This window comes from Hemitrygon akajei, chromosome 3, assembly GCF_048418815.1.
Source record: "Hemitrygon akajei chromosome 3, sHemAka1.3, whole genome shotgun sequence".
Lineage (NCBI taxonomy): Eukaryota > Metazoa > Chordata > Chondrichthyes > Myliobatiformes > Dasyatidae > Hemitrygon > Hemitrygon akajei.
In genome coordinates, this window is record NC_133126.1 from 204,808,507 (window position 1) to 204,835,751 (window position 27,245).

The following is a 27,245-nucleotide window of genomic DNA, read 5'->3' on the forward strand; positions in this document are numbered from 1 at the left end:
CAGATTCAGATTCAGTTTATTGTCATTTATAAACCACAAATACAATGCAGTTAAAAATGAGACAACGTTCTCCGGAATGATATCACGAAAAAGCACAAAACAGACCACACAAGAAAAACCACATAACGTTTGGTAATCTCCAATCCAGAGTCCGGAGAGGCTGCTGTGTATCGATATCGCGCTACCGTCTTAGCACGTTCCCCGGAAAGGAACTACAAACCCATCAAACAAAACTAAAGCTACAAGACCTACACAAAACCACATAGTTACATATAGTTATAGTTAACATATAGTTTCAACGGTGCAGACAAAACCATAATTGATAAAAGACTAACTGACAAAGACCACATAATTATAACACATAGATTCAACAGGGCAAAGCACTGTAATACCGTAATCTGATAAAGAGCAGTCCATGGCACAGTTTAAAAGAAAGTCTCAAAGTCCCGACAGCCCATCATCTCACGCAGACGGTAGAAGGAAGAAAAACTCTTCCAGCCATGAACCTCCCGTGCCGCAGCTTGCCAATACAGCACTCTGGGAGCCCCGACCACAGCCAACTCCAAGTCCATCCAAAAACTTTGAACCTCTCAGTTTGATCCAAGTAAGGTTGCAGTATGGTTGCGGTCTTTAACATGCTTGTGCTGGGACCTGTCATCATTGAGGGTCAAGACATTTTGGAGCCACCTCTCATCAACATAAGTAATTCCTACCATGTTATCAACCTGTGAAGCTACTTTCAGGGATCTATGGGCTTGGACCCCCATGAGCCCACTGTATTTCAACATTGTTGAGGGTCCTGCCACTAACCGTGTAATATCGTTTTATATTTGATCTCCAGAAAGTACGCTCCCTTCACTTGGCTGGGTTGAGCTCCGTCTGCCGTTTCTCCACCCAACTGATGGAGAACTGCAACTGATCTGTAACACGTTGAATCCTTTGGCAATCTTCAACACCAATCTTTATATCATCTGTCAACTTTGAGGTCTTAGTGTGGATCCCTGTAGAACACTACTAGTCATGGATGTCCAGCTAGATAAAGTCCCATCAATCGCTACTCTGTCTTCTATAGGCAAGCCAATTCTGAATCCAAACTACCAAATCACTGACAGTCTTGTGCATCTTAATCTTCTGGATGAGCCTCCCATGAGGGACTTTGTGAAATACCTTACTGAAAATCCATGTAGAAAATGTTCACAGCTCTACCTTTATCAATCATGCTTGTCACATCCTTGGAAAATCTCTATCAAGTGAGTAAAACAAGACATGCCCTGCATAAAACCATGCTGTCTGTCCCTAATTAGGCCATGGTTTCCCAAGTGCACATGAAACCTATCCCTTGGAATCCTCTCTATTAGCTTCCTTACTGCTGACATGAGACTCAGTCTAGTTTCTAGATTATCTGATAACATGATAACCACTTGTCACCAAGCACACCAAGTCTAGTAATCTTCCTTGAACCAACATGACTATTCAACTCACTAGTGTTTGAGGTTATGTGACAAGTAAATCAAGAACTTTTGTCACAGTAGTTGATTACTGGCCCCCATGGTAGCATAGCAATTAGCGTGAAGCTATTATAGCCCGGGGTGTCGGAGTTCAGTCCCTATGTCCTCTGTAAGGAATGCATGGGTTTTCCCAGGGTGCTCCAGTTTCCTCCCATAGTCCAAAGACATGCTGGCTAGGTTAATTTGTCATTGTAAATTATCCTGTGATTGGGTTTGGGTTAAATTGGGCTTGTTGGGTTGCTAGGCAGCACAGCTCAAAGGGCTGTAAGGGCCTGTTCTGCCCTGTATCTCTAAAAAAATAAGTAAATTTAATGCATATTTTTTGTTGAAGTAACCAAGTTTAAATTAAATTTATTATTAAAGTAAATGTCACTAAGTACTACCCTGAGATTTATTTTCTTGTTGGTATTTCTTGTAGGGCCAAGAAATACAATAGAATCAGTGAAAACTGCACACAAACGAAAGACTTCCAAGTGAATAAATATAAACTGTTGCACAAATACAAAAAATAAGGAGAGGGGAATACTCTGGGTTTGGCAGGAACGGGATGGGCAGATTGGCCTACCCCTGTGTTAAAGTTTGTAAACTCTTTTATCAGATTCAGTGAATCTGTGCTAAGCATTCTAAGAAGGAACTGAGAATTTTGAGCACAAGTCGTACTTCCTAGAAATGTTATTTATCTTGGCTGATAGTCTGAATACAGGAACTTGAGTTCACTAAGGTAATTGCATTTTAAAATAAAGAGAGATTTCTACAAAGTAGCTGATACTTTTACTAGGAATCGAAAAATGTTTCATCTGCTTTGATAAGATGGTTATCTGGTTGCATTACTGTTATAGAGGGGCCACTGCACGGGAATGGAAAAAAACTGCAGAAATTTGCAAACTCGGCCTGCTGCATTGTGAGCACCAGTCTCCCCAGCATCGAGGACATCTTCAAACGGTGATAACTCAAAAAGGCAGCATCTAACATTAAGGACCCCCATCACCCAGGGCATATACCCTCTTCTCATTGCTACCATCAAGGAGGAGGTACAGGAGCCTGAAGACGCACACTCAACATTTTTGGAACAGCTTCATCAGATTTCTGAATGGAAAATGAACACTACCTCACTACTGTATTTTTCTTTTTTCTCTTTATCTTGTTCTTTCTGTGCTGCATTGAATCTAGAGTAACACTTATTTCATTTTTCTTTACACTTATGTACAGGAAATGACATTAAACAATCTTGAAACCTGAATTTTGAAAGATATGAAGAACAGCAAAATAGAACTGAAAGGCTCACGTGGGCAGGAATGGAAAGAGAGCAAAATATCAGTCTGGGTTGTGGGTGGGGGGGGAGTACCTGTCTGAAAAGCAGAATTATCGTCAGAAATTAGAAAACTTTTCCAGCTCTGCTGTACTGAGTTGGAAAGTTCTGTTGTTTCACTCAAGAGGCGATACCTCAAGGAGACAGCATCCACCACTGGAGAAGTTCACCATCTGGGACTTGCCCTCTCTGTGCTTTACTGCCCTCGAGAGGAGGTACTGCGGCCTGTAGATACAAACTCTACAAAATTTTGTAATTTGTAGTAACTTTGTCATGCACTGTCCTGGTGCCACAAAACAACAAATTTCATGACTTATATCAGTGAAAATAAATCTGATTCGGATTCTGCCTTGTGCTGAACATCACTGGTATGTGGGAATATGGAACTGAAAAAAGTCAGCCATAGTGGAGCAGACCTGGTGGGCTGAATGGCCCAATTCTGCTCCACTAGCTTGTGGTCTTATGGAATAGTATTGGTGACAGAGGGCAGAATGGGAATGGTTGGAGAATGAGCGACAGAAGAATAGTGTAGGAAGGCACAGGAATGTCGGGGTTAGTGTAACATCATTACAGTGGCAGCTGTGAGACTGGGGTTTGATCCCTGCTGTTGCCTGTAAGGAGTTTGCATGTTGTCCCCATGCCCCCGTTTGTCTTCTCCAGGTACTCTGATTTCTTCCCATGTTCCATAAACATATTCTTTAGAGAGTGTGGAACAGGCCCTTTGAGTGATACCATCCAGCAACCCATCACTGATTTAACATTCACAGGACAATTTACAATGACCAATTAACCTATTACTGATACATCTTTGCACTGTGTGAGGATTGTTTACAATCTAACCAGCTGACAAATCATTGTTTTATACCTCTCCTCATAGGACATGTTCTCTAATCCAGGCAGCATCCTGGTAAATCTCTGCACCTTTTGTAAAGTTTCCTCATCCTTGACCAGTACTGAACAGTATATTCTAAGTGTGGTCTAAGCAAGGTTTTATAGAGCTGCAACATTACCACTCAGCTCTTAAGCTCAATGCCCCCCCCCCCCAACTAATGAACAACACATCATATGCCTTCTTAACCACCAATCAAACCAGATAAAACATTTTATCCCAGTAAAACTATCTGCTGATATCCAGAAATCTCTCAATTTTTAAAAATCAGACTTATGGGTGAAGTCACGTTCTTGTTATCAAGTCAAGTCTTTTTTATTGTCATCTCAACCATAACTGCTGGTACAATACATAGTAAAAATGACACAGTACAAAAACTAGACAGAACTACGTAAAAAAACAACACAGAAAAAAAACTACACTAGACTACAGACTGCATAAAGTGCACAAAACAGTGCAGGCATTACAATAAATAATAAACAAGACAATAGGGCAGTAAGTTGGTGTCAGTCCAAGCTCTGGGTATTGACTCTGATAGCTTGGGGGAAGAAACTGTTACATAGTCTGGTCATGAGAGCCCGAATGTTTCGGTGCCTTTTCCCAGACAGCAGGAGGGAGAAGAGTTTGTATGAGGGGTGCGTGGGGTCCTTCATAATGCTGTTTGCTTTGCGGATGCAGCGTGTAGTGTAAGCATCCATAATGGCAGGAAAAGAGACCCCGATGATCTTCTCAGCTGACCTCACTATCTGCTGCAGGGTCTTGCGATCTGAGACGGTGCAATTTCCGAACCAGGCAGTGATGCAGCTGTTTGGGATGCTCTCAATACAACCCCTGTAGAATGTGATGAGGATGGGGGGTGGGAGATGGACTTTCCTCAGCCTTCGCAAAAAGTAGAGCGCTGTTGGGCTGTCTTTGCTATGGAGCTGGTGTTGAGGGACCAGGTGAGATTCTCTGCCAGGTGAACACCAAGAACTTTGGTGCTCTTAACGATCTCTACCAAGGAGCCATCGATGTTCAGCGGAGAGTGGTCGCTCTGTGCCCTCCTGAAGTCAACAACCATCTCTTTTGTTTTGTTCACATTCAGGGACAGGTTGTTGGCTCTGCACCAATCCGTTAGCCGCTGCACCTCCTCTCTGTAAGCTGACTCGTCGTTCTTGCTGATGAGACCCACCACGATCGTGTCATTGGCGAACTTGATGATGTGGTTCGAGCTGTGTGTTGCAGCACAGTCGTGGGTCAGCAGAGTGAACGGCAGTGGACTGAGCACACAGCCCTGGGGTCCCCCGTGCTCAGTGTGATGGTGTTGGAGATGCTGCCTCTGATCCGGACTGACTGAGGTCTCCCAGTCAGGAAGTCTAGGATCCAGTTGCAGAGGGAGGTGTTCAGGCCCAGTAGGCTCAGCTTTCCAATCAGTTTCTGAGGGATGATTGTGTTGAATGCTGAACTGAAGTCTATGAACAGCATCTCAACGTATGTGTCGTTTTTGTCCAGGGGGGTTAGGGCCAGGTAGAGGGTGATGGCAATGGCATCGTCTGTTGAGTGGTTGAGACAGTACGCAAACTGCAGGGGGTCCAGTGAGGGGGGCTTCAGGGTCTTGATATGCCTCATGACGAGCCTCTCGAAACACTTCATGATGATGGATGTAAGTGCAACAGGACGGTAGTCATTTAGGCAGGACACAAGACTTCTTCGGCACAGGGACGATGGTGGCGGCCTTGGAGCACATTGGAATGGTGGCGCTGCTCAGGGAGATGTTGAAGATGTCAGTGAGATCATCTACTAGCTGATCTGCACATCCTCTGAGCACTCTACCAGGAATGTTGTCTGGTCCAGCAGCCTTCCATGGGTTTACCCTGCTCAGCGTTCTCCGCACATCGGCCATGGTGAGACACAGCACGTGGTCATTTGTAGGAGGGGTGGACTTCCTCACTACCATGTAATTTTCTGCCTCAAAACAGGCGTATCAGACTGTCAGTGGGAACATGTACATAATTGTGTACAGTTCTGGTCACCGAATTATAGGAAAGATGTCAACAAAACAGAGAGAGTACTGAGAAGATTTACCAGAATGTTACCTGGGTTTCAGCAACTAAGTTACAGGGAAAGGCTGAACAAGTTAGGTATTTATTCTTTGGAGTGTAGAAGGTTGAGGGGGGACTTGATAGAGGTATTTAAAATTATGAGGGGATAGATCGAGTTGACGTGGATAGGCTTTTTCCATTGAGAGTAGGAGAGATTCAAACAAGTGGACATGATTTGAGAGTTAGGGGGCAAAAGTTTAAGGGTAGCACGAGGGGGAATTTCTTAGAGAGTGGTAGCTGTGTGGAATGAGCTTCCAGTAGAAGTGGTAGAGGCAGGTTCGGTATTGTCATTTAAAGTAAAATTGGATAGGTATATGGACAGGAAAGGAATGGAGGGTTATGGGCTGAGTGCGGGCCAGTGGGACTAGGTGAGAGTAAGCGTTGGCACGGACTAGCAGGGCCGAGATGGCCTGTTTCCATCCTGTAATTGTTATATGGTTATATAAGGGTTAGTAATTCGGGGCATGCCAGAAGCACAATCCTCATCATTGTGACTGGGAGAGCTGTGTAAATGCACTCCTTACACATGCACATTAGTGCGCAGATGCAAACGTTGCTTTGTTATTTTGTTGTCGTCGTACTGAGTGCAATTCAATGTATTCCCCTGGTTTATACCATTAATGAAGGGTTTGGCTTTGTGGTGCCTTTCCCACCATACATGGTGCAATATTCCACAACTTTGGTGTGTAAAATGTGTATATGTTGATTGTATACTGTATTTAAAGTAGATTCCTCTGTTTATTTTGTAATATGATTATAACTACATTGTGGGGTGCATCTTATTGTGTAGATAGTCAGTACCAGTTTCCCAGGGCACCAATAGCAAACACCAGAGGGCATAGGTACAAAATGAAGGGAGGGAAGTTTAGGGGAGACATCAGGGGTAAGTTTTTTACACAGAGGGTTGTTAGTGCCTGGAATGACTTGCCAGGGATGGTGGTGGAGGCTAAAACATTAGGGGTATTTAAAAGCCTCTTGGACAGGCACATGGATGAAAGAAAAATGGAGGGTTATGGGGTAGTGTGGGTTTAGTACTTTTTTTTAAGGATTATATGGGTTGGCACAACATGGAGGGCTGAAGGGCCTGTACTGTACTGTAGTGTTCTATGGTATTCTAATTCATGGGTAGACTTAATGGTGCTCTGTTGAGAATTAAATATGATACTGTCCTAGTGCCAGTTTAAATGAGCTCTGTGCTCTCAGTGGGAGAGAGCCTGGACAAATAGTATGCAACTATTATTATGCTGTCTGGTAGATATATTTTCATAAATATTGGCAGTTATCTTTTCACTATTTTTGCAAGTTTGATTTTTGACACACCTAATAAATACCCTTGCACTAAAGTGCTGAGCACTCCAGCCATTTTTCCTTTGGTCTTAACCCACGTATCTAACAATCATCGTCATCATCATCATCGTGATGTGCCGTGTCGTATGAGGTGGGCGATCATGGTCTTTCCATGATTGTTTTTGGCAAATTCTACAGAAGTAGTTTGCCATTACTGCCTTCTGGGCAGTGTCTTTATGAGATAGGTGACCCCAGCCATTGTCAATACTCTTCAGAGATTGCCTGGTGCCTGTGGTCACATAAGCAGGACTTGTGATGTGACCTTCCACCACCTGCTCCCATAGCCTCACGTCACTCTGATGTGGTGGGGAGGGATCAGCAGGTGACCAAGGGTGACCTGCAGGCTAGTGGAGGAAAGGAGTACCTTACGCCTCCTTTGGTTGAGACGTATCTCCACCTGCCATACAACCCTCACTGATATGATTTGAAGTAAATGATGTATTTTGCTGTATACTTGGATTATAGATGTGACAAATAACCCTTATCTTTGAATGGAGAAGGTAGGTGAAGCAGTCGACTGGTTAGAAAAATGATTAAGGATTAAAGGTTAGAGTTTAAGGTTAAATATTAACTTTGCATTGTTTGCTTCAATGCATCAGGACTTGCACCATCAGGATCGGGAACAGATATTGCCCCTCAACCATCAGGCTCTTGAACCCAAGGGGATAAGTTCGCTCACCCCAGCACTGAACTGTTCTCACAACATATGGACTCACCTCATCACCACATACTTTCCTCTGGATGCTCCAGTTTCCTCCCGCATTTCAAAGATGCACGGGTCAGGGTTGCAGAGTTGTCGACATTAAAAGCACTGTGACATTTGTGGGCTGCTCCCAGCACAAACCTCAAAGTAAATTACATATACAGTTGAAGTCAGAAGTTTACATGCGCTTAGGTTGAAGTCCTTAAAACTCATTGGTTTAACCACTCCACAGATTACATATTAGCGAACTATAGTTTTGGCAAGACGTTGAGGACATCTATTTTGTGCATGACACGAGTAATTTTTCCAACAACTGTTTACAGACAGATTATTTCACTTTTAATTGACTATATTACAATTCCAGTGGGTCAAAAGTTTACAAACAAAATCAAAAGAAATCAGCCAAGACCTCAGAAAAAAAAATTGTGGACCTCCACAAGTCTAGTTCATCCTTGGAGCAGTTTCCAAACGCCTGAAAGTACCACGTTCATCTGTACAATCAATAGTACGCAAGTATAAACACCATGGGACCACGCAGACGTCATACCGCTCAGGAAGGAGACGCATTCTGTTTCCTAGAGATGAACGCACTTTGGCGCAAAAAGTGCAAATCAATCCCAGAACAGCAGCAAAGGACCTTGTGAAGATGCTGGAGGAAACAGGTAGACAAGTATCTATATCCACAGTAAAAGGAGTTCTATATCGACATAACCTGAAAGGCTGCTCAATAAGGAAGAAGCCACTGCTCCAAAACCGCCATAAAAAAGCCAGACTACAGCTTGCAAGTGCACATGGGGACAAAGATCTTACTTTTTGGAGAAATCTCCTCTGGTCTGATAAAACAAAAATTGAACTGTTTGGCCATAATGACCATCGTTATGTTTGGAGGAAAAAGGGTGAGGCTTGCAAGTGGAAGAACACCATCCCAACCATGAAGCATGGGGGTGGCATCATCGTGTTGTGGGGGTGCTTTGCTGGACGAGGGACTGGTGCACTTCACAAAATAGATGACATCATGAGGAAAGAAAATTATGTGGATATATTGAAGCAACATCTCAAGACATCAGCCAGGAAGTTAAAGCTCGGTCACAAATGGGTCTTCCAAATGGACAGTGACCCCAAGCATATCTCCAAAGTTGTGGCAAAATTGCTTAAGGACAACAAAGTCAAGGTATTGGAGTGGCCATCACAAAGCTCTGACCTCAATCCGATAGAAAATTTGTGGGCAGAACTGAAAAAGCGTGTGTGAGCAAGGAGGCCTACAAACCTGACTCAGTTACACCAGTTTGTCTGGAGGAATGGAACAAAATTCCAGCAACTTATTGTGAGAAGCTTGTGGAAGGCTACCCAAAACGTTTGACCCAAGTTAAACGATTTAAAGGCAATGCTACCAAATACTAACAAAGTGTATGTAAACTTCTAACCCACTGGGAATGTGATGAAATAAATAAAAGCTGAAATAAATCATTCTCTCCACTATTATTCTGACATTTCACATTCTTAAAGTAAAGTAGTGATCCTAACTGACCTAAGACAGGGAATGTTTTCTAGAATTAAACGTCAGGAATTGTGAAAAACTGAGTTTAAATGTATTTGGTTAAGGTGTATGTAAACTTCTGACTTCAACTGTATGTCACCATATACATTTTCTTGAGGGCATTCACAGTAAGTACAAAGACACACAATAGCATAAATGAAGAACCGCACACAACAAGACAGACCAACAACCAATATGCAAAAGGCCATAAACTGTGGAAATACAAAATGAAAATAATATTAATAAATAAATAAGCAATAAATATTGAGAACATGAGATGAAGAATCCTTGAAGAGAGTCTATAGGTTGTGGAAACAGTTCAATGGAATTGAAATTTCAGGGGAGTGAAATTTTTTACCACCTGTTGAAATCAAACCCACATCCACCACTTTCACTGGCAGCTCATCCACACTTGCACCAGCCTCTGAGTGAAGAGGTTCCCCATCAGATCCTCCTTAACCATTTCACCTCTCATGCGTTACCCATGACCTTTAGTACTAGTCTTGCGCAACCTCAGTGGTGCTAAGGATTGAAGCGGGGTGATGGAGATGAGGAAATATTTCTTTAGTCAGAGGGTGGTGAATCTGTAGGTTTCATTGCAACAGACGGTTGTGGGTATATTTAAAGCAGGGGTTGATTAGACTCAGGGTGTCAAAACATTATAAGGAGAATGCAGGAAAACGGGGTTGAGGGGGACAATAAATCCAGCATGATGGAATGGCAGAGCAAACTCAGTGAATTGGATGTCCTAATTCTCCTGTGTCTAATGGTCCTCAAGTTCCTCTGTGTATCAACACTCTTAAGGGTCTTGTTCCTCACATTTGACCTACCAAAGGGCAGCACTTCACTTTTGGCCGGATTAAACTCAATCTGACATTTTGCTTCTATGTCATATTATCTTACCTCAAGAATCTTAGTTTGTAGCTGTTTTTAAAAAACATCCATCATCACTCAAGGTTATATGTGTGTGGGGTTTGGAGTTTAACCATTTTGTTTCTCTTTCAGTGTGCCGTCAGTTTGCCGTTCGTGAGGATCACAGTTTGGCACACAATCTCCAGGAGCAGGAGAGTAAGTACCAGAGATGTATGTTGTCACAGTGTTACAAAACACATGCAAAGGTGAACCGTCTGTGTACAAAAATAAGTCTGGAGATTTAAAAAAACTCTGATGTTGTCAGAATGTTCTGAAAGCAGTCCTGATGAAGGGTCTCAGCCCAAACTTGGACTGTTGATGCTGCCTGATCTGCAAAGTTCCTCCTGCTTTTTGTATGTCTTGTTCAAGATTTCCAACATCTGAAGAATCTCTTGTGTTTCGGATAATTCCTTCCTCCTAACTTTCTACCTATCTTTCCCCTCAACTTGTTTCACTTATTATTTGACAGATTCTAGTTCTTCCCCACACCCCCACTTTTTTATTCTGGCTTCTGCTTCCTTCCTTTCCACTCCTGATGAAGGATCTCAGCCTGAAACATTGTCTATTTATTCCTCTCCGTAGATGCTGCCTGACCTGCTGAGTTTCACCGGCATTTTGTGTGTTACTTTCGACTTGCAGCATCTGCAGAATCTCTTGTGTTAAGGAAGAAAGTGTACAGTGTTTACATAGTCTGGGCCTGTATGTACCTTAAGTTCCTCAACAACCTTGTTAGCTTATAATTGTCCGCTTGAGGTGGCCAACCGAAGTGATAAAATCCTGTTTTGGGTCCATTCCATTAGATAGTTATCATTTCCTTTGTGAGATGTTTTTATTTACCAAAAGAAACAAAGTTTAATCAGAAATATGTGATGAGCAAAGGGATCTTGGGGTCCAGGTTCATAGCTCACTGAAAGTGTCTACATAGGTTGGTAGGGTGGTTAAGAAGGCATATGGACTTGCATTTACTAGTAGAGGCTTTGAGTTCATAAGTCAGAAAGTTATGTTGCAGCTTTATAAAACTCTAATTGGGCCACATTGGGAGTATTGTGTACAGTTCTGTTCACCCTATTGTAGGAAGGATGTTGAGGCTTTGGAGAGGGGGCAAAAGAGGTTCACCAGGATACTGCCTGGATGAGAGGGCATGTGCCTAACAAGAGGCTGGACAAACTTGGGTTGTTTTATCTATAGTGCAGAGATGCTCTTTTGCACGCCACTGTTGTAACATGTGGATATTAGATTACTGTTACCTTGTCTGCTTGAACCAATCTGGCCATTCTCCTTTCTCATTAAAAAGGCATTTACACCCACAGAACTGCTGCTCACTGAATGTTCTTTTTTGTTTTACACAACATATCTGTAAACTCTAGAGACTGTTGTGTGTGAAAATTCAGACCAGCAGTTTCTGAGATACTCAAACCACTTCACCTGGCACCAACAATCATTCCACAGTCAGCCACTTAGATCACATTTCTTTCCTTTTCTGACATTTGATCTGAACAACAACTGAACTTCTTGACCATGTCTGCATCTATTATCTATTGAGTTACTGCCACATAATTAGATATTTACATTAATGAGCCGGTGTACCTAATAAAGCGGCCATGAGTGTATGTTAGTGATAATCAATCTGATTTTGATTTCACCCCTCCGACCTCACTTTGTATCCTGAAGGTTTTCACTTCATCCTCACCTTCCACATTCAACAGATTTCTCATTCAACATTCAACCTGATGTGACCACCAAATATATTTTTCTCACCCCCTCAATACATGGGGCTCTGCCTCCCTGTGGCGATAACTAGCTTCACTCTAACTTACCAATTTTAAGTTCATCTGCACCTCTACTTTCTGAGGAGGCTGAAGTGAGCTGGACAAGACATATCTAGCATTTGGTAAGATGGCAGCGCACTCAGATGCCATCTATAGGACACTCAGATGTCTTCTATAGGGTCAACCAAAGGTGTTATTGTTTTTTTAAAATTTTTGTTTATGTTTGCAAGACCCTACTGGATATTAAGGACTTAAACTACTGAAGGTCTACACCACCAGCCAGTTGCTTGTTGGCAGAGCTGGACTAGGTGCAGACTGTGTTGCTGCCTGCATCTGAGATACGTCGGTGAAGAAGGAAATGTGCAGTCTACCAGCGAGCCTTAGTTGGTTTTGTTGTGATTGCAAGACCCTGTTGGGCATTGATGGTTTGGAATGCTGCAAGTCCAATTCATTGCTTTATTGGTGAACAGCAGGGCGGAGGTGGGGGGGCTGCATGCCCTTGGTCATAGCAAGGACTATTCCTCAGGCCGCGATGTCACCTGTTTGCAGCCCCCCCCAGGAAAGAGGCATGGGAGTCAGTGTGCATCACCGGAGTGCAGAGTACGTGCTGGAGTCGTTGCAACCCCCCCCCCCCCCCCCCAGTGTTTTCTCAGCAGAAAATAAGCTGTATTGTGTTCGACTGCAGACTACTGCAACATTTGTGGACTCAGGGTCTTGTGCTATATGTTTTTTGTGTCTGACTGTATTTAATTGATTTTTCTGTGCTGTATGTGTCTTATTCTGTGTATGACTGTGGTTCTCTGTTTTGCACCTTGCCCCAAAGTAATGCTGTTCTGTTCGACTGTATGCATGGGTATTCATGTGTGGTTGAATGACAACTTAACTTGAACATCTGTACTCACCTCATTCTACAGATACGCAGTGGAGAGCTTCCTAACAAGCTGCATCACTGCATGGTATAGAAACTGCACTGTGGCAGACAGGAAAGCTAAATAATGGGTAGTTCAAATTGCCCACCACATCACCAACACCAGCCTTCCTGCCATTAAGGATGTGTATACAGAAAAGGGCCAGTAACGTCAAGAAGGATCCCACCCATTCTGCTCATGACTGCTTGTCCCACTCCCATCAGGGAGGAGATTACGTAGCATCCACGCCAGGACCACCTGACTCAAAAACAGTTACTTTCCCCAAGCAGTGAGGCTGATCAACACCTCCACCCACTAACCCACCTTCCACACACCCAACCAACACTACTTTATCATTTCCTGTCAGAGTCATCCTATGTACAGACACTCCTGTGCCTAGTGTCACTTTCTGGATGTAATGTATATAAGCTATCTTATGTGTTTATATTTATTAAGCTTTTTACTATTATTGTTTTTTTTGTGCTGCATCAGATCCGGAGTTTTGATCTCCTTTACACTTGTGTACTGGAAATGACATTACACTATTTTGAATCTTGAACTTGTTACACGTATTCTGAACTCCGTGAAATGCTGTAACCATTTGGCAGTTTTAAAGTGTCAAGGAAGCTATTGGAAGTGAAACAGTGGGGGGAGGGTTAATTGAAAATATCAAAACCTGAAATTGATATTTATATAAGGCACGATTATTGAGACCCAGGTGAACAGTTGAAGTTGAAATACTGAGCAGCTGTGATCTATTTTAGTCAAAAGCTGTTAGCTGTGCATCTTTTTCTGCAATCATCAAAAACTGATGTCTAATTGTAAGTCCTGCTGAAGGGCTTTGGCCTGAATCGTTGACCGTACTCCTCTCCATAGATGCTGCCTGGCCTGCTGAGTTCCTGCAGCATTTTGTGTGTGTGGTTCAGATTTCCGGCAGCTGCAGATTTTCTCTTGTTTGTGGTCCAATTTCAAAAGTGGCTTGCCCACAGAAGGCAGAGGCTGGTAGTAGATGGAGTGTATTCTGCCTGGAGGTTGGTGACGTGGTGTTCTATAGGGATCTGTTCTGGGACCCCTGCCATCACCCCTACTGGGGCACAGACCGCCAACAGCAGCTTGGCAGAGTCCTCTGTCCTGGGCCAATGGAAGGTTGATTAGCTCTGTATCTTCTGCTTTCACCTCACAACTTCATGCGTCTTCTAGGTGAAGACCATTCCTCTCCCAGGGGTGAGGTATTTGGAGCTGTTGTTGCATTTCTGTAGCTCTGGGTTTTTATAAGATGTGGTTGCTTGCCCATGCCTTACCCTCCTCCTTTCGCAGCCAGGCTTGTGACCTTCCATGGCGGAGTTTGGGACCCCTATTCTTTGTGATTTTTTACAAATGACTTGGTTGAGGACCTGGAATGGTGCGGTAGTAGGTTTGCAGAACACACAAAGGTTGGAGTTAGAAACATAGAAAACCTACAGCACAATAGAGGCCCTTCAGCCCAAAAAGCTGTGCCAAACATGTTCTTACCTTAGAAATTACAGAGGGTTACCCATAGCCCTTGATTTTTCTGAGCTCCATGTACCTGTCCAGGAGTCTCTTAAAAGACCCTATCGTATCTGCCTCCACTACCATCATTGGCAGCCCATTCCACACACCATTCTCTATGAAAAATAAACAACAATAACTTACTTCTGACATCTCCTCTGTACCTACTTCTAAGCACCTTAAAACTGTGCACTCTCATGCTAGCCATTTCAGCCCTGGGAAAAAGCGTCTGACTATTCACATGATCAATGCCTCTCATCATCTTGTACACCTCTATCAGGTCACCTCTCATCCTCCATCCCTTCAAGGAGAAAAGGCCGAGTTCACTCAACCTATTCTCATAAGGCATGCTACGCAATCTAGGTAACATCCTTGTAAATCTCCTCTGCACCCTTTATATGGCTTCCGCATCTTTCCTGTATTGAGGCGACCAGAACTGAGCACAGTACTCCAAGTGGGGTCTGACCAGGGTCCTATATAGCTGCAACATTACCTCTTGGCTCCTAAGCTCAATCCCACGATTGATGAAGGCCAATGCATCATATGCTTTCTTAACCACAGAGTCAACCTGCACAGCAGCTTCAAGTGTCCTATGGACTCGGACCCCAAGATCCCTCTGATCCTCCAAACTGCCACGAGTCTTACCATTAATACTATATTCTGCCATCATACTTGACCTACCAAAATGAACCACCTCACACTTATCTGGGTTGAACTCCATCTGCCACTTCTCAGCCCAGTTTTGCATCCTATCAATGTCCTGCTGTAACCTCTGACAGCCCTCCACACTATCCACAACACCTCCAACCTTTGTGTCATCAGCAAACTTACTAACCCATCCCTCCACTTCTTCATCCAGGTCATTTACAAAAATCACGAAGAGTAGGGGTCGCTGAACAGATCCCTGAGACACACCACTGGTCACCGACCTCCATGCAGAATGTGACCCATCTACAACCACTCTTTGCCTTCTGTGGGCAAGCCAGTTCTGGATCCACAAAGCAATGTCCCTTGGATCCCATGCCTCCTTACTTTCTCAATAAGCCTTGCATGGGGTATCTTATCAAATGCCATATACACTACCTCTATGGCTCTACTTTCATCAATGTGTTTAGTCACATCCTTAAAAAATTCAATCAGGCTTGTAAGGCATGACCTGCCTTTGACAAAGCCATGCTGGCTATTCCTGATCATATTATGCCTCTCCAAATGTTCATAAATCCTGCCTCTCAGGATCTTCTCTATCAACTTACCAACCACTGAAGTAAGACTCACTGGTCTATAATTTCCTGGGCTATCTCTACTCCCTTTCTTGAATAAGGGAACAACATCTGCACCCCTCCAATCCTCCGGAACCTCTCCCGTCCCCATCGATGATGCAAAGATCATCGCCAGAGGCTCAGCAATCTCCTCTCTCGCCTCCCACAGTTGCCTGGGGTACTTCTCATCCAGTCCTGGTGTCTTATCCAATTTGATGCTTTCCAAATGCTCTGAGACATCCTCTTTCTTAATATTTACATGCTCAAGCTTTTCAGTCTGCTGTAAGTCATCTCTACAATCGCCAAGATCTTTTTCCGTAGTGAAGCAAAGTACTCATTAAGTACCTCTGCCATCTCCTCCAGTTCCATTCACACTTTTCCACAGTCACACTTTATTCTGTCCCATGTTGTTGTGTATACTGTAGTATGTTGTTGGCTGCAATGGGACATTGACTGGTTGCAGAGCTGGGCTGAAAAGTGGCAGATGGAGTTCAATCCAGAAAAGTGTTAAGTTATTTACTTTAGAAGGTCGGGTTTGAAGGCAGAATACAGGTAAATGGCAAATTCTTAACATTGTGAAGGAACAGATGAATTGTAGGGTTCATGTCCATGAATCCCTCAGAGATGTAGCACAGGTTGATAGTGTATGGTGTGCTGGCCTTCATTCGTTGGGGGACTGAGTTCAAGAGCTGTGAGGTTATGTTGTGACTCTATAAAACACAGAAAAGACCAAGCTTGGAATATTGTGTTTAGTTCTGGTTGCCTGGTGATAGATAAGATATGGAAGATTTAGAGATTTACCAAGGTGATGCAGGATTGAGTGAGCTAGTGCTTTTCTATTTGGAGTGAAGAGGTTGAACGGTGACCTGATAGTGGTGTACAAGATGGATTTAACAACCAGAGACTTTTTCCTAGGTTGGAAATGGCTAATATGAAGAGGTATAATCTTAAGGTGATTGGGGGAAAGTATAGGAGAGGTGTCTTACGTAGGATTTTTTTTACCCAGGGTGTTGGCTGCGTTGAACACCCTGCCAGTGGTGACGGTAAAGGCAGATACATTGGGGACATTTCTTTCTTTTTAAATCTTTTTATTAATTTTCAAACAAACATAAGAAGAAAAACAGCAAATACAGAGAGCTTGAGAGTACATAATTAATAAGGCTGGAATGCAAATACAAACAGTTAATAAGTCAAATATAATAACCTCCCAAACTCATAGTGTATTACAAAAAATGGAAAAATGGAAAAATAAACCCAAAAGAAACAACAAAAAAAAAGCTAACCTAACCAACATGGGCTATTGTATCATATCAAGTGTACACAGTAGTGTCAATAACTCCACACCTCTATCCAAATCACTAAAGGTGATAAGAAAAAGGTTTGGGAAAGGTCAGTTTAACCCATACGAAAATGTTGAATAAATGGTCTCCAGGTTTCTTCAAATTTGACGGAAGGGTCAAAAATGACACATAATTTTTTCTAAACTCAAACAAGATATAGTTTGGGAAAACCATTGAAATGTAGTTGGGGATTAATTTCTTTCCAGTTCAGCAGAATAGATCTTCTAGCCATTAGTGTGACAAATGCAATCATCCGCCGAGCTGAGGGGGATAAACAACTGTTATCCACCATTGATAAGCCAAAAATTGCAGTAATAGGATGAGGTTGCAAGTTAATACGCAAAACTGTTGAAATGATAACAAAAATATCTTTCCAGTATTTTTGCAAGCAAGGGCAAGACCTAAACATGTGAGTTAATGAGGCAACTTCAGAGTGACATCTGTCACAGATTGGATAAACATGAGAATAAAATCGGGCCAGTTTGTCCTTGGACATATGAGCCCTATGGACAACCTTGAATTGTATTAGGGCATATTTGGCATATATAGAAGAGGAGTTAACTAACTGTAAAATTTTCTCCCATTGCACTGTAGATAAGGGACATTGAAGTTCTTTTTCCCATTCATTCTTAATTTTATCTGACACTCCTGGTTGTATTTTCATGATCATATTATAAATGATGGCTACTAAACCTTTCTGATAAGGATTTAAACCTAGAATTTTTTCTGTAATATCAATTGGGCATAAATTCGGAAAAGACTATAAACATATTATTCTAATTTGTAAGTATCTAAAAAATAATGGGCTCTAGACAAATTATATTTATTGGACAGCTGTTCAAAGGACATAAAACATTTATCTGAAAATAAATCACGAAAACATGTTATACCCCTCGTTTTCCATAGCACAAAGGCTTGGTCCATAAAAGAGGGCTGAAAAAGAAAGTTAGATATAATAGGGCTTGATAAGATGAACTCATTCATACCAAAAAATTTACGGAATTGAAATCATATTCGTAATGTATATTTAACTATAGGGTTAGTCATTTGTTTACTCAGTTTAGAAAGGACAAAGGGAAGCGAAGATCCTAAGATAGAGAACAATGAGATAGAGAACCTTGTACAGATTTACACTCAAAATTTACCCATTGTGGACTTTGTATTGCCACCGTTTCCTGTGTCCAAAATATTAAATATCGGATATTAACTGCCCAGTAGTAAAATCTTAGGCTTGGCAAAGCCAAACCACCTTCCTTCTTAGGCTTCTGTAAATATTTTTTATTTAATCTAGGATTTTTATTCTGCCATACATACGAGGATATTTTGGAGTCAATAATATCAAAGAAAGATTTAGGAATAAAAATTGATAATGCTTGAAATAAGTATAAAAATTTAGGTAAAACTATCATCTTAATAGCATTGATTCGACCAACCAATGACAAAGACAATGGGGACCATCTAGTAACCAGTTGCTTAATTTGGTCAATTAAAGGTAAAAAGTTAATTTTAAATAAATCCTTATGTTTCTTGGTAATTTTAATACCCAAATAAGTTATCTGTAACTATTTTAAATGGTAGATGTTTATAAATTGGAAATTGTGTACTTAATGGGAATAATTCACTCTTATTGAGATTCAGTTTATAGCCAGAAAAACTACTAAACTGAGCAAGCAAACATAAAATAACAGGAATAGATCTCTCAGGGTCAAAGATATATAGTAACAAATTATCAGCATATAGTGATAGCTCATATGTCCCTTCCACACGGGTATTACCAAAAATGTTAGGTGAGTCACGAATAGCAATGGCTAAGGGTTCCAAAGCAGTGTCAAATAGTAGAGGACTTAAAGGACAGCCTTGCCTCGTGCCACGAAACAGCTGAAAAAAGGGAGATCTTTGATTATTGGTAAGAGCCAAAGCCAAAGCCTTATAATATATTAATTTAATCCATGATATAAATGTCGGGCTAAAGTTAAAATTCTGAAGCATATTAAATAAATATGGCCATTCCACTCTGTCAAACACTTTCTCAGCGTCTAAGGAAATGACACATTCTGGGATTCTAGATGAAGGAGTATAAGCTATATTAATTAATTTTCTAATGTTGAAAGATGAATAATGATTTTTAATAAATCCAGTCTGGTCCTCAGAAATGATTTGAGGTAGTATATTTTCCAATCTAGTGGCCAAAATTTTGGTAAAAATCTTGGAATCCACACTCAGCAAAGATATAGGCTGATATGATGCACATTCAATAGGGCCTTTGTATTTTTTAAGAATTAGAGAAATAGAGGCTTCATAAAAAGATTGTGGTAATTTACCTACAGTTAATGTGTCCTTAAAATTTTTACATAACCAAGGAGAGAGTATAGAAGAAAAAGATTTTTAAAAATTCAGCAGTAGAACCATCTGGACCAGGGGCTTTACCTAAATTCATTGAAAAAATAGCCTGTTTTATTTTCAGTTTCCAGAATGCGTGCATCTAATGATACATAATCCTCGGCTGTTAATTTCAGGATATTCAGTTTCCTTAAAAATTCATCCATTATGGATTTATGAAAATTCTGATTGATATAAAGAGTTATAAAGTTCTTGAAAGGCTTTATTTATCTCTTTATGATCAATCGTCAGAGTACCATCTCGTTTATGGATCTTAATGATCTGACATTTAACCGAAGCAGTTTTCAATTGATGAGCCAATAATTTACCAGATTTGTCCCCATGTATATAAGACTGGTCCTTGATTTAATTAATTGATTTTCAATTGAAGAGGATAATAGCAAACTGTGCTCCATTTGAAGTTCAACTCTCTTTTTATAAAGCTCTTTACTAGGAGTCACAGAGTAAGTCTTATCAATTTCTTTATAAGATTAATCAACCAACATAAGTATTTCAGTGTTAATTCATTTTCTGACTCCAGCAGAGTATGAAATAATTTGTCCACAGATAAATGCTTTAAAAGTGTTCCATAATATTTCACTAGAAATCTCTTCTGTAAAGTTTGTTGAAAAGAACAAATCAATTTGTCATTTAATAAAGTTGAGTAAGTCTGAATCCTGAAGTCGAGTAGAGTTGAACTGCCATGATTTAACAATTGAGGATGAATCCGTTTGTCTTAATAGATGGTTTCAAAGGTGCATGATCAGAGATAGTAATAGAATCAGTAATGTCTGTAAGTAAACGATGATCACTAAAGAAATAGTCAATTCTTGAGTAATTATGATAAACATGAGAGAAATATGAAAATTCTTTATCCTTAGGATGTAGAAATTGCCAAATTTCAGAAAGTTCAGAGTCAACCATAAAGGAGTTAATGAGAGAGGCCAATTTATTCAGAAGAACCTGAATAGACTTAGATCTATCCATCGAAGGATTTAAAGAACAGTTAAAATCTCCTCCCATTATCAGCATATACTCATTTAAATTAGGAAGGGATGTGAATAAACACTTAAAAAATTCGGGACAGTCAATATTTGGAGCATAAACATTAACTAAAACAACTTTTTGGTTGAAAAGTAAACCAATGAGGAGCAAAAATCTACCTTGTGGGTCTGAAATTGTTTCATAATGTATAAAAGAGGTTGAGGAGTCTACAAAAATAGAAACGCCTCTTACTTTAGCTTGAGAATTTGAATAGTACTGTTGGCCCTTCTAAAATCTAAAAAAGCTTTGACTATCCCCATTCCTCACATGAGTCTCTTGTGCAAAAATAATATGAGCATTCATTCTATGGAATACTTTAAATATATTTTTCTGTTTAATCAGATGGTTTAAACCATTTGTATTCCAAGAGACAAAGTTAATAGTCTTATCCATATTGCTGATGTTTATCGTAATAAACGCACAAGGTTAAGCAAAAGTAAACTCATGAATCTGGAAGAGGAGAGCAGGTTCAAAGAGGAACCGAAAGTTACGACACTTCAGACATTTTGGTAGTTTCAAGTCATCCCATGAAGGAAAAACTAAACGAAAAGCAAAAGAGAAACCCCCTCCCCTCACCCGCAAAAACCCAAGAAAAAGCCAGAGAGAGGCCAGCAGGCAAACTAACACTAATTCTACCCCCATCTCTCAAGACAGCAGCTTGAAAAAAAATGGGAAAAAAGAAGACACAAACCACCCATATTCAAAAAAAACAAAGGGTTAATATAACAGGAAGACTATAAAATGAATATTATTTTAAAAAAAGACAAGATTAAGAGAGAAAAAGAACTAAGCCATCAAAACTTAAAACAGGATAGCATTATACTAATATTTCGATAGGACACCAGCAGTCTTGTTCAGACGCACCCGAATGGATGTGACGTGTCCAAGAAATAAGGTCTTATGGGAAGAAGAAACGACAACTTGAAAAGAGAAATTGAAAAAAAGACTGAATGCTTCAGCATAAAAGATATAAAGAAAAAATATATTCAAACTTAAAAACCATGCCCTTCTGTCGGGCAGCTCAAATCAGGCGATCTTTAATATGAGCATAGTGAAGCCGGAGGATTACTGGCCGTGGTTTTTCACCTGGAGCTGATTTTAAGCGAGAAATGCGGTGCGCACGGTCGATCAGTGGAGGGGTATCCAGAACATCTGAGCTGAACCCATCCATTAAGAATTTAGAGAAAAATTCAACCGGATCTCCCTTCTTGACATTTTCCGGGAGCCCGATTATCTGCAGGTTCTATCTTCGAGATCGATTTTCAGGATCAGTAATTTTGGATTTGTAGCATTCCAGCACTTGAGAAGTCGAAGACAGCTTTTGTTCCAAAGTTTCAATTTTACAATCTCTCTGACGGGCGGCTTCTTCAAGAGCTGAAATTCTTACTTGTTGTTGTTGAATTTCTGATTTAAGTGATTGAAGACTTACATCGACCGTCTTTAAAGTTTCATCAAGCTGGGAAAATTTTGGGCCCAGTTTATCCTCCAGTCTCTCATCCATAAGTTTCCCGATTGTGTCCAGAGTTAACGGTTCTTTAGTTGCTCTCGCTTCTTTAGTTTCTTGTGATCTCCCAGCCATTTTAACAAGTTGAAAGTATAATTCAAAAAGTCGAAAAATATATCTTAAATATCAACCCCTTTAGTGTAAGTATAAATAAGTCAGTTAGGGAGTGATTGCAGGTAAAAGAAGTAAAAGGATTGGAGCGAAGCCTAATTCAACTTCACACCATGAGCGCCATCTTGAGAGTTCTTCAGGGACATTTGAGAAAGTCTAAGGTATGTGGATGCTAGGGGTGTTGATGTGAGAGGGAAATGTTAGATTGATCTTGGAGTACGTTAATGGTTTGGCACAAAATTGTGGGCTGAAGGGCCTATACGTCTTCATTCTGTTTATAAGTTATTTGTATATGCCCACAAGTGGCATATATGTACTTTGATAATAAATTTCATTTTGACCTTGGAACTTTATAAACATAGAAAACCTACAGCACAATACAGGCCCTTCGGCCCACAGTGCTGTGCTGAACACCTGTACTTGCTTTAGAAAATATCTAGGATTACCCACAGCCCTCTATTTTCCTAAGCTCCATGTACCTATCCAGGAGTCTCTTAAAAGACCCTGCCGTATCTGGCTCCACCACTGTCGCCGGCAGCCCATTCCACGCACTCACCATTCTACATTTTTTAAAAAACTTACCCCTGACATCCCCTCTGTACCTACTTCCAAGCACCTTAAAGCTGTGCCCCCTCGTGTTAGCCATTTCAGCCCTGGGGAAAAAGCCTCTGACTATCCACATGATCAATGCCTCTCATCATCTTATACACTTCGATCAGGTCACCTCTTATCCTCCATCGCTCCAAGGAGAAAAAGCCAAGTTCACTCATCCTATTCTCATAAGGCATGCTTTATGATGATGTCTTCTGGTATTAAGCCATTTCTACTCTAGAGAAAGGTGCTGCCTGTCTGCTCTGTCTGTGCCTTTTATAATCTTGTAAAGCTTTCTGATGCTATAAAGTATTGTACTAACTAGTACACTATCATTCTGCCCCAACTTTCCAAGTCTGTTAGTGCCTACTGTGTTGTGATCAAGGGTCTTGACCCGAACCGTTGACTCTTTATTCCTCTCCATAGATGCTGCCTCGTCTGCTGAGTTCCTCCAGCATTATGTGTATGTTGCTTTGGATTTCCAGCATCTGCAGAATCTCCTGTGCTTGATTTAGTGCCAACTGGCTCATTTTAACTGTAGATGAGCAATTTGAAAATCAGAGGTACTTGGAAGATCCCATGCAGGATTCCCTAAAGGTTAACTTGCAGGTTGAGTCAGTGGTAAGGAAGGCAAATGCAATGTTAGCATTCATTCAAGATGAATAGAATACAAAGCAAGGATGTAATGCTGAGGAACACACACAAAATGCTGGAGGAACTCAGCAAGCCAGGCAGCATCTATGGAAAAGAGTACAGTTGATGTTTCAGGCCGAAAGCCTTCAGCAGGACTGGAGAAAAAATGGTGAGTAAATTTTAAAAGTGGAGGGGGGGGAGAGAGACAAACACACAAGGTGGTAGGTGAAACCTGGAGGGGGAGGGGTGAAGTAAAGAGCTAGGAAGTTGTTTAGTGAAAGACAGAAGGCCATGCAACAAGGAAATGGTAGGAAGAGCACCAGAGGGAGGTGCTGGGTGAGCAAGGAGATAAGGTGAGAGAGGGAAAAGGGGATGGGAAATGGTAAAGGGGAGTGTGGGGGGCATTACCAGGTTTGAGAAATCACTACTATTCAGGGCCTAAACAGTCCTTCCAGGTGAGACAACACTTCACCTGTGAGTCTGTTGGGGTCATCTACTATGTTCGGTGCTCCCGGTGAGATCCTACGCCAGAAAAAGCAGGTGACCACACATTTGAATTCCACTTCCCATTCCCACTCCAATATGTCCATCCAGGCCTCCTCCACTGTCGTGGTGATGAGACCACACTCAGGTTGGAGGAACAACATCTTGTATTCCGTTTGCGTAGCCTTCAACCTGTTGGCATGAACATTGATTTCTCAAACTTCCGGTAATGCCTTCATTCCCCCCCCCACCACCCCCTTTTTTTTGGCCTTCTGTCTCTTTCACCAACAAACTTTCTAGTTCTTTACTTCACTCCTCCCCCTTGGAAGGCCTAGATAGAGAGGATGTGGAGAGGACATGAGCCTAGGACCAGAGGATGCAGTCTCAGAGTAGAGGGGCGTCCTTTTAGAACAGAGATGAGGAATTTCTTTTGCCAGAGTGTGGTGAATTTGTGGAATTCATTGCCTCAGTTGGCTATGGAGCCCAAGTCATTGAGTATATTTAAAGCAGAGGCTGATAGATTCTTGATTTTTCAGGGTTTCAAGAGGTTACGAGGAGAAGGCAGGGGAATGGAATTGAGAGGGCTAATAAATCAGCTATAATGGAATGGTGGAGTAATCGCGAAGCACTGAATGGCCTAATTCTGCTCTTATGTCTTATGGTTCTCTTGCATCTGTATCCCCCAACAGGATGGCTTGAGCCTTTCACTTCTCCTTGAACTTCAGCCAAGCCGGTGACCCTCCACCACCGTCCTAGTTTGTCTGGTAGAACTGATTCTCGTAGGGAACAACTTCTCCTTTCTCATTTCCCTTAAATCAAAGATTCTGTTATGGGAACCCACGTGCCCTAAGCAATGCCCGGGGTTTTGTGGGACAATCCTTGTTTCATTTCTACTCAATGCCATTCTCTCATTTTTTTTTTCTAGTACTTTGATAACTGCATTGGTTTTGATTTCTGCCCTGGTACTGGTACGGGATCAGGATCACTGGTGTACATTCTGAAATCTGTTCTTTTGTGGCAGTAGTACACGATAATACATAATAATTTTAAAAAAACTATCAATTATAATAAGGTGTGTGTGTATATTTATTTAAAATAAGTAGTACAAAAAGAGAGCAGAAAAAGAAAAAAAGTAGTGAGGTGGTGTACATGGGTTCATTGTTCATATAGAAATCAGATGGAGAGGGGAAGGTGGTGTTCCTGAAACACTGAGTGTGTGTCTTCATGCTTCTGTATCTCCTTCCTAATGGTAGTAATGAAAAGATGGCATGTCCTGGGTGATGGAGGTCCTTAATGATGGATGCTACCTTTTTGAGGCATCACCTTTTCCAGATGTCCTCCATGCTGGTGACACTGACACCCATGGTGGAGCTAGCTGAGTTTACAACTTTCTGCAGCTTGTTTCGATCCTATGCAGTGTCCTCTCCATACCAGATGGATATGCAACCAGTTAGAATGCTCTCTATGGTACATCTGTAAAAAATATATGAATCTTTGGTGACATGTTAAGTCTCCTCAAAGTCCTAATGAAATGTAGCCACTGTCATGCCTTCTTTGCAATTTCATCAGTATGCTTATCCCTCGATGAGGACTGGTGTGTTTTCCCTCAACTTCCCCTTCCTGAAGTCCACAGTCAATTCCTTGGTCTTTCTGATTGTGAGTGCAAGCACGACTCGGATAAAGTGTGTCACCTTTCCTGTCCAATGTCACCCAGCACTCAGTTTCACACAGTCTGTTTTTGACTTTTCCCTTCATCTCCATCATAGAGGATAGATTTCTGACAATAATTTATTGACCCTGCAGACTCCCACAGCTATCGGGATTACATCTCCCGCCAGCCTACAACAAGGAGATTCATTTTCTTGCAGGCACCCATAGGAAAACAAAGAAATACAATGGAACCCACAGAAAAAGCATATTCACATGGTATGGTAGTGTAATGGTTAGCATAACACTATTACAACACCAGCAACTCGGATTCATTTCCCACTGCTGTCTGTAAGAAGTTGGTACATTCTCCCTGTAACCACATGGGTTTCCTCCAGTTTCCTCCTACATTCCAAAGCCACACAGATCTCCTGCCTCAGCAAGGACCCTGGACCCACTGCAATTTGCGTATTGCCACAATAGGTCAACAGCAGGTGCAATTTCAATGGCTCTTCACACGGCCTTAGACTACCTAGACAACACCTATGTCAGGATGATGTTCATCGACTATAGCTCAGCATTTAATACCTTGATTCCCACAATCCTGATCGAGAAGTTGCGGAACCTGGGCCTTTGTGTCTCCCTCTGCAATTGGATCCTCAACTTCCTAACCGGAAGATCACAGTCTGTGCGGATTAGTGATAATATCTCCTCCTCGCTGACGATCAATGCTGGTGCACCTTGGGAGTGTCTGCTTAGCCCACTGCTCTACTCTTTCTATACCCATGACTATGTGGCCAGGCATAGCTCAAATATCATCTGTAAATTTGGTGATGATGCAGCCATTGTTAGTAGAATCTCAGATAGAGGTGAGAGAGCACGATATACCAGCTACTGGTGTGGTGACCCAGTAACAACCTGGCACTCAACATCAGTAAGACAAAATAGCTGATTGTGGACTTAAGGAAGGGTAAGATGAAGGAACACCTACCAATCCTCATAGAGGGATCAGAAGTGGAGAGAGTGAGCAGTTTCAAGTTCCTGGGTGTCAAGATCTCTGAGGATCTATCCTGGTCCCAACATATCGATGCAGTTATAAAGAAGGCAAGACAGCGACTATACTTCATTAGCAGTTTGAAGAGATTGGGCATGTCAACAAATGCACTCAAAGATTTTGCTGGATGTTTCATGGAGAGCATTCTGACAGGCTCCATCACTGTCTGGTATGGGGGGAGGGGCTACTGCACAGCACCGAAAGAAGCTGCAGAGAGTCATAAATTTAGTCGGCTCCATCATGGGTACTAGCCTACAAAGTACCCAGGACATCTTCAAGGAGCCGTGTCTCAGTATGGCAGTGTCTATTATTAAGGGCCTCCAGCACCCAGGGCATGCCCTTTTCTCATTGTTATTGTTACCATCAGGTAGGAGGTACAGAAGCCTCCTATTCTGGAACAGAATTCCGGAACTCAGCTATTCCAGAACAACTTCTTCCCCTCTACCTTCCAATTCCTAAATGGACATTGAACCCTTGAACACTATTTCACTTTTTTAATATATATTATTTCTGTTTTTGCACAATTTTTAATCTACTCAATGTACATATACTGGTATTTATCTATTTATTATTATTTTTTTCTTCTACATTATGTATTGCATTGAACTGCTGCTGCTAAGTTAACAGATCTCACAACACATGCCAGTGATAATAAACCTGATTCTGGATTAGAAGGTTAATTGGTCAGATGGGTACAATTGGGTGAC

At 41.5% G+C, this 27,245-nt stretch overlaps 1 protein-coding gene across 3 annotated transcripts in view; it reads left to right on the forward strand.

Moving 5' to 3' along the window:
* The window catches only part of ccdc50a (coiled-coil domain containing 50a), a 147,438-nt gene that overhangs the window by 28,507 nt on the left and 91,686 nt on the right, over positions 1 to 27,245 (forward strand). For all 3 annotated transcript variants that reach the window (XM_073041727.1, XM_073041728.1, XM_073041729.1), the window contains exon 2: positions 10,380 to 10,442. In XM_073041727.1, the coding sequence (XP_072897828.1) occupies positions 10,380 to 10,442 (63 nt within the window). The remainder of the gene's footprint in view (positions 1 to 10,379; positions 10,443 to 27,245) is intronic.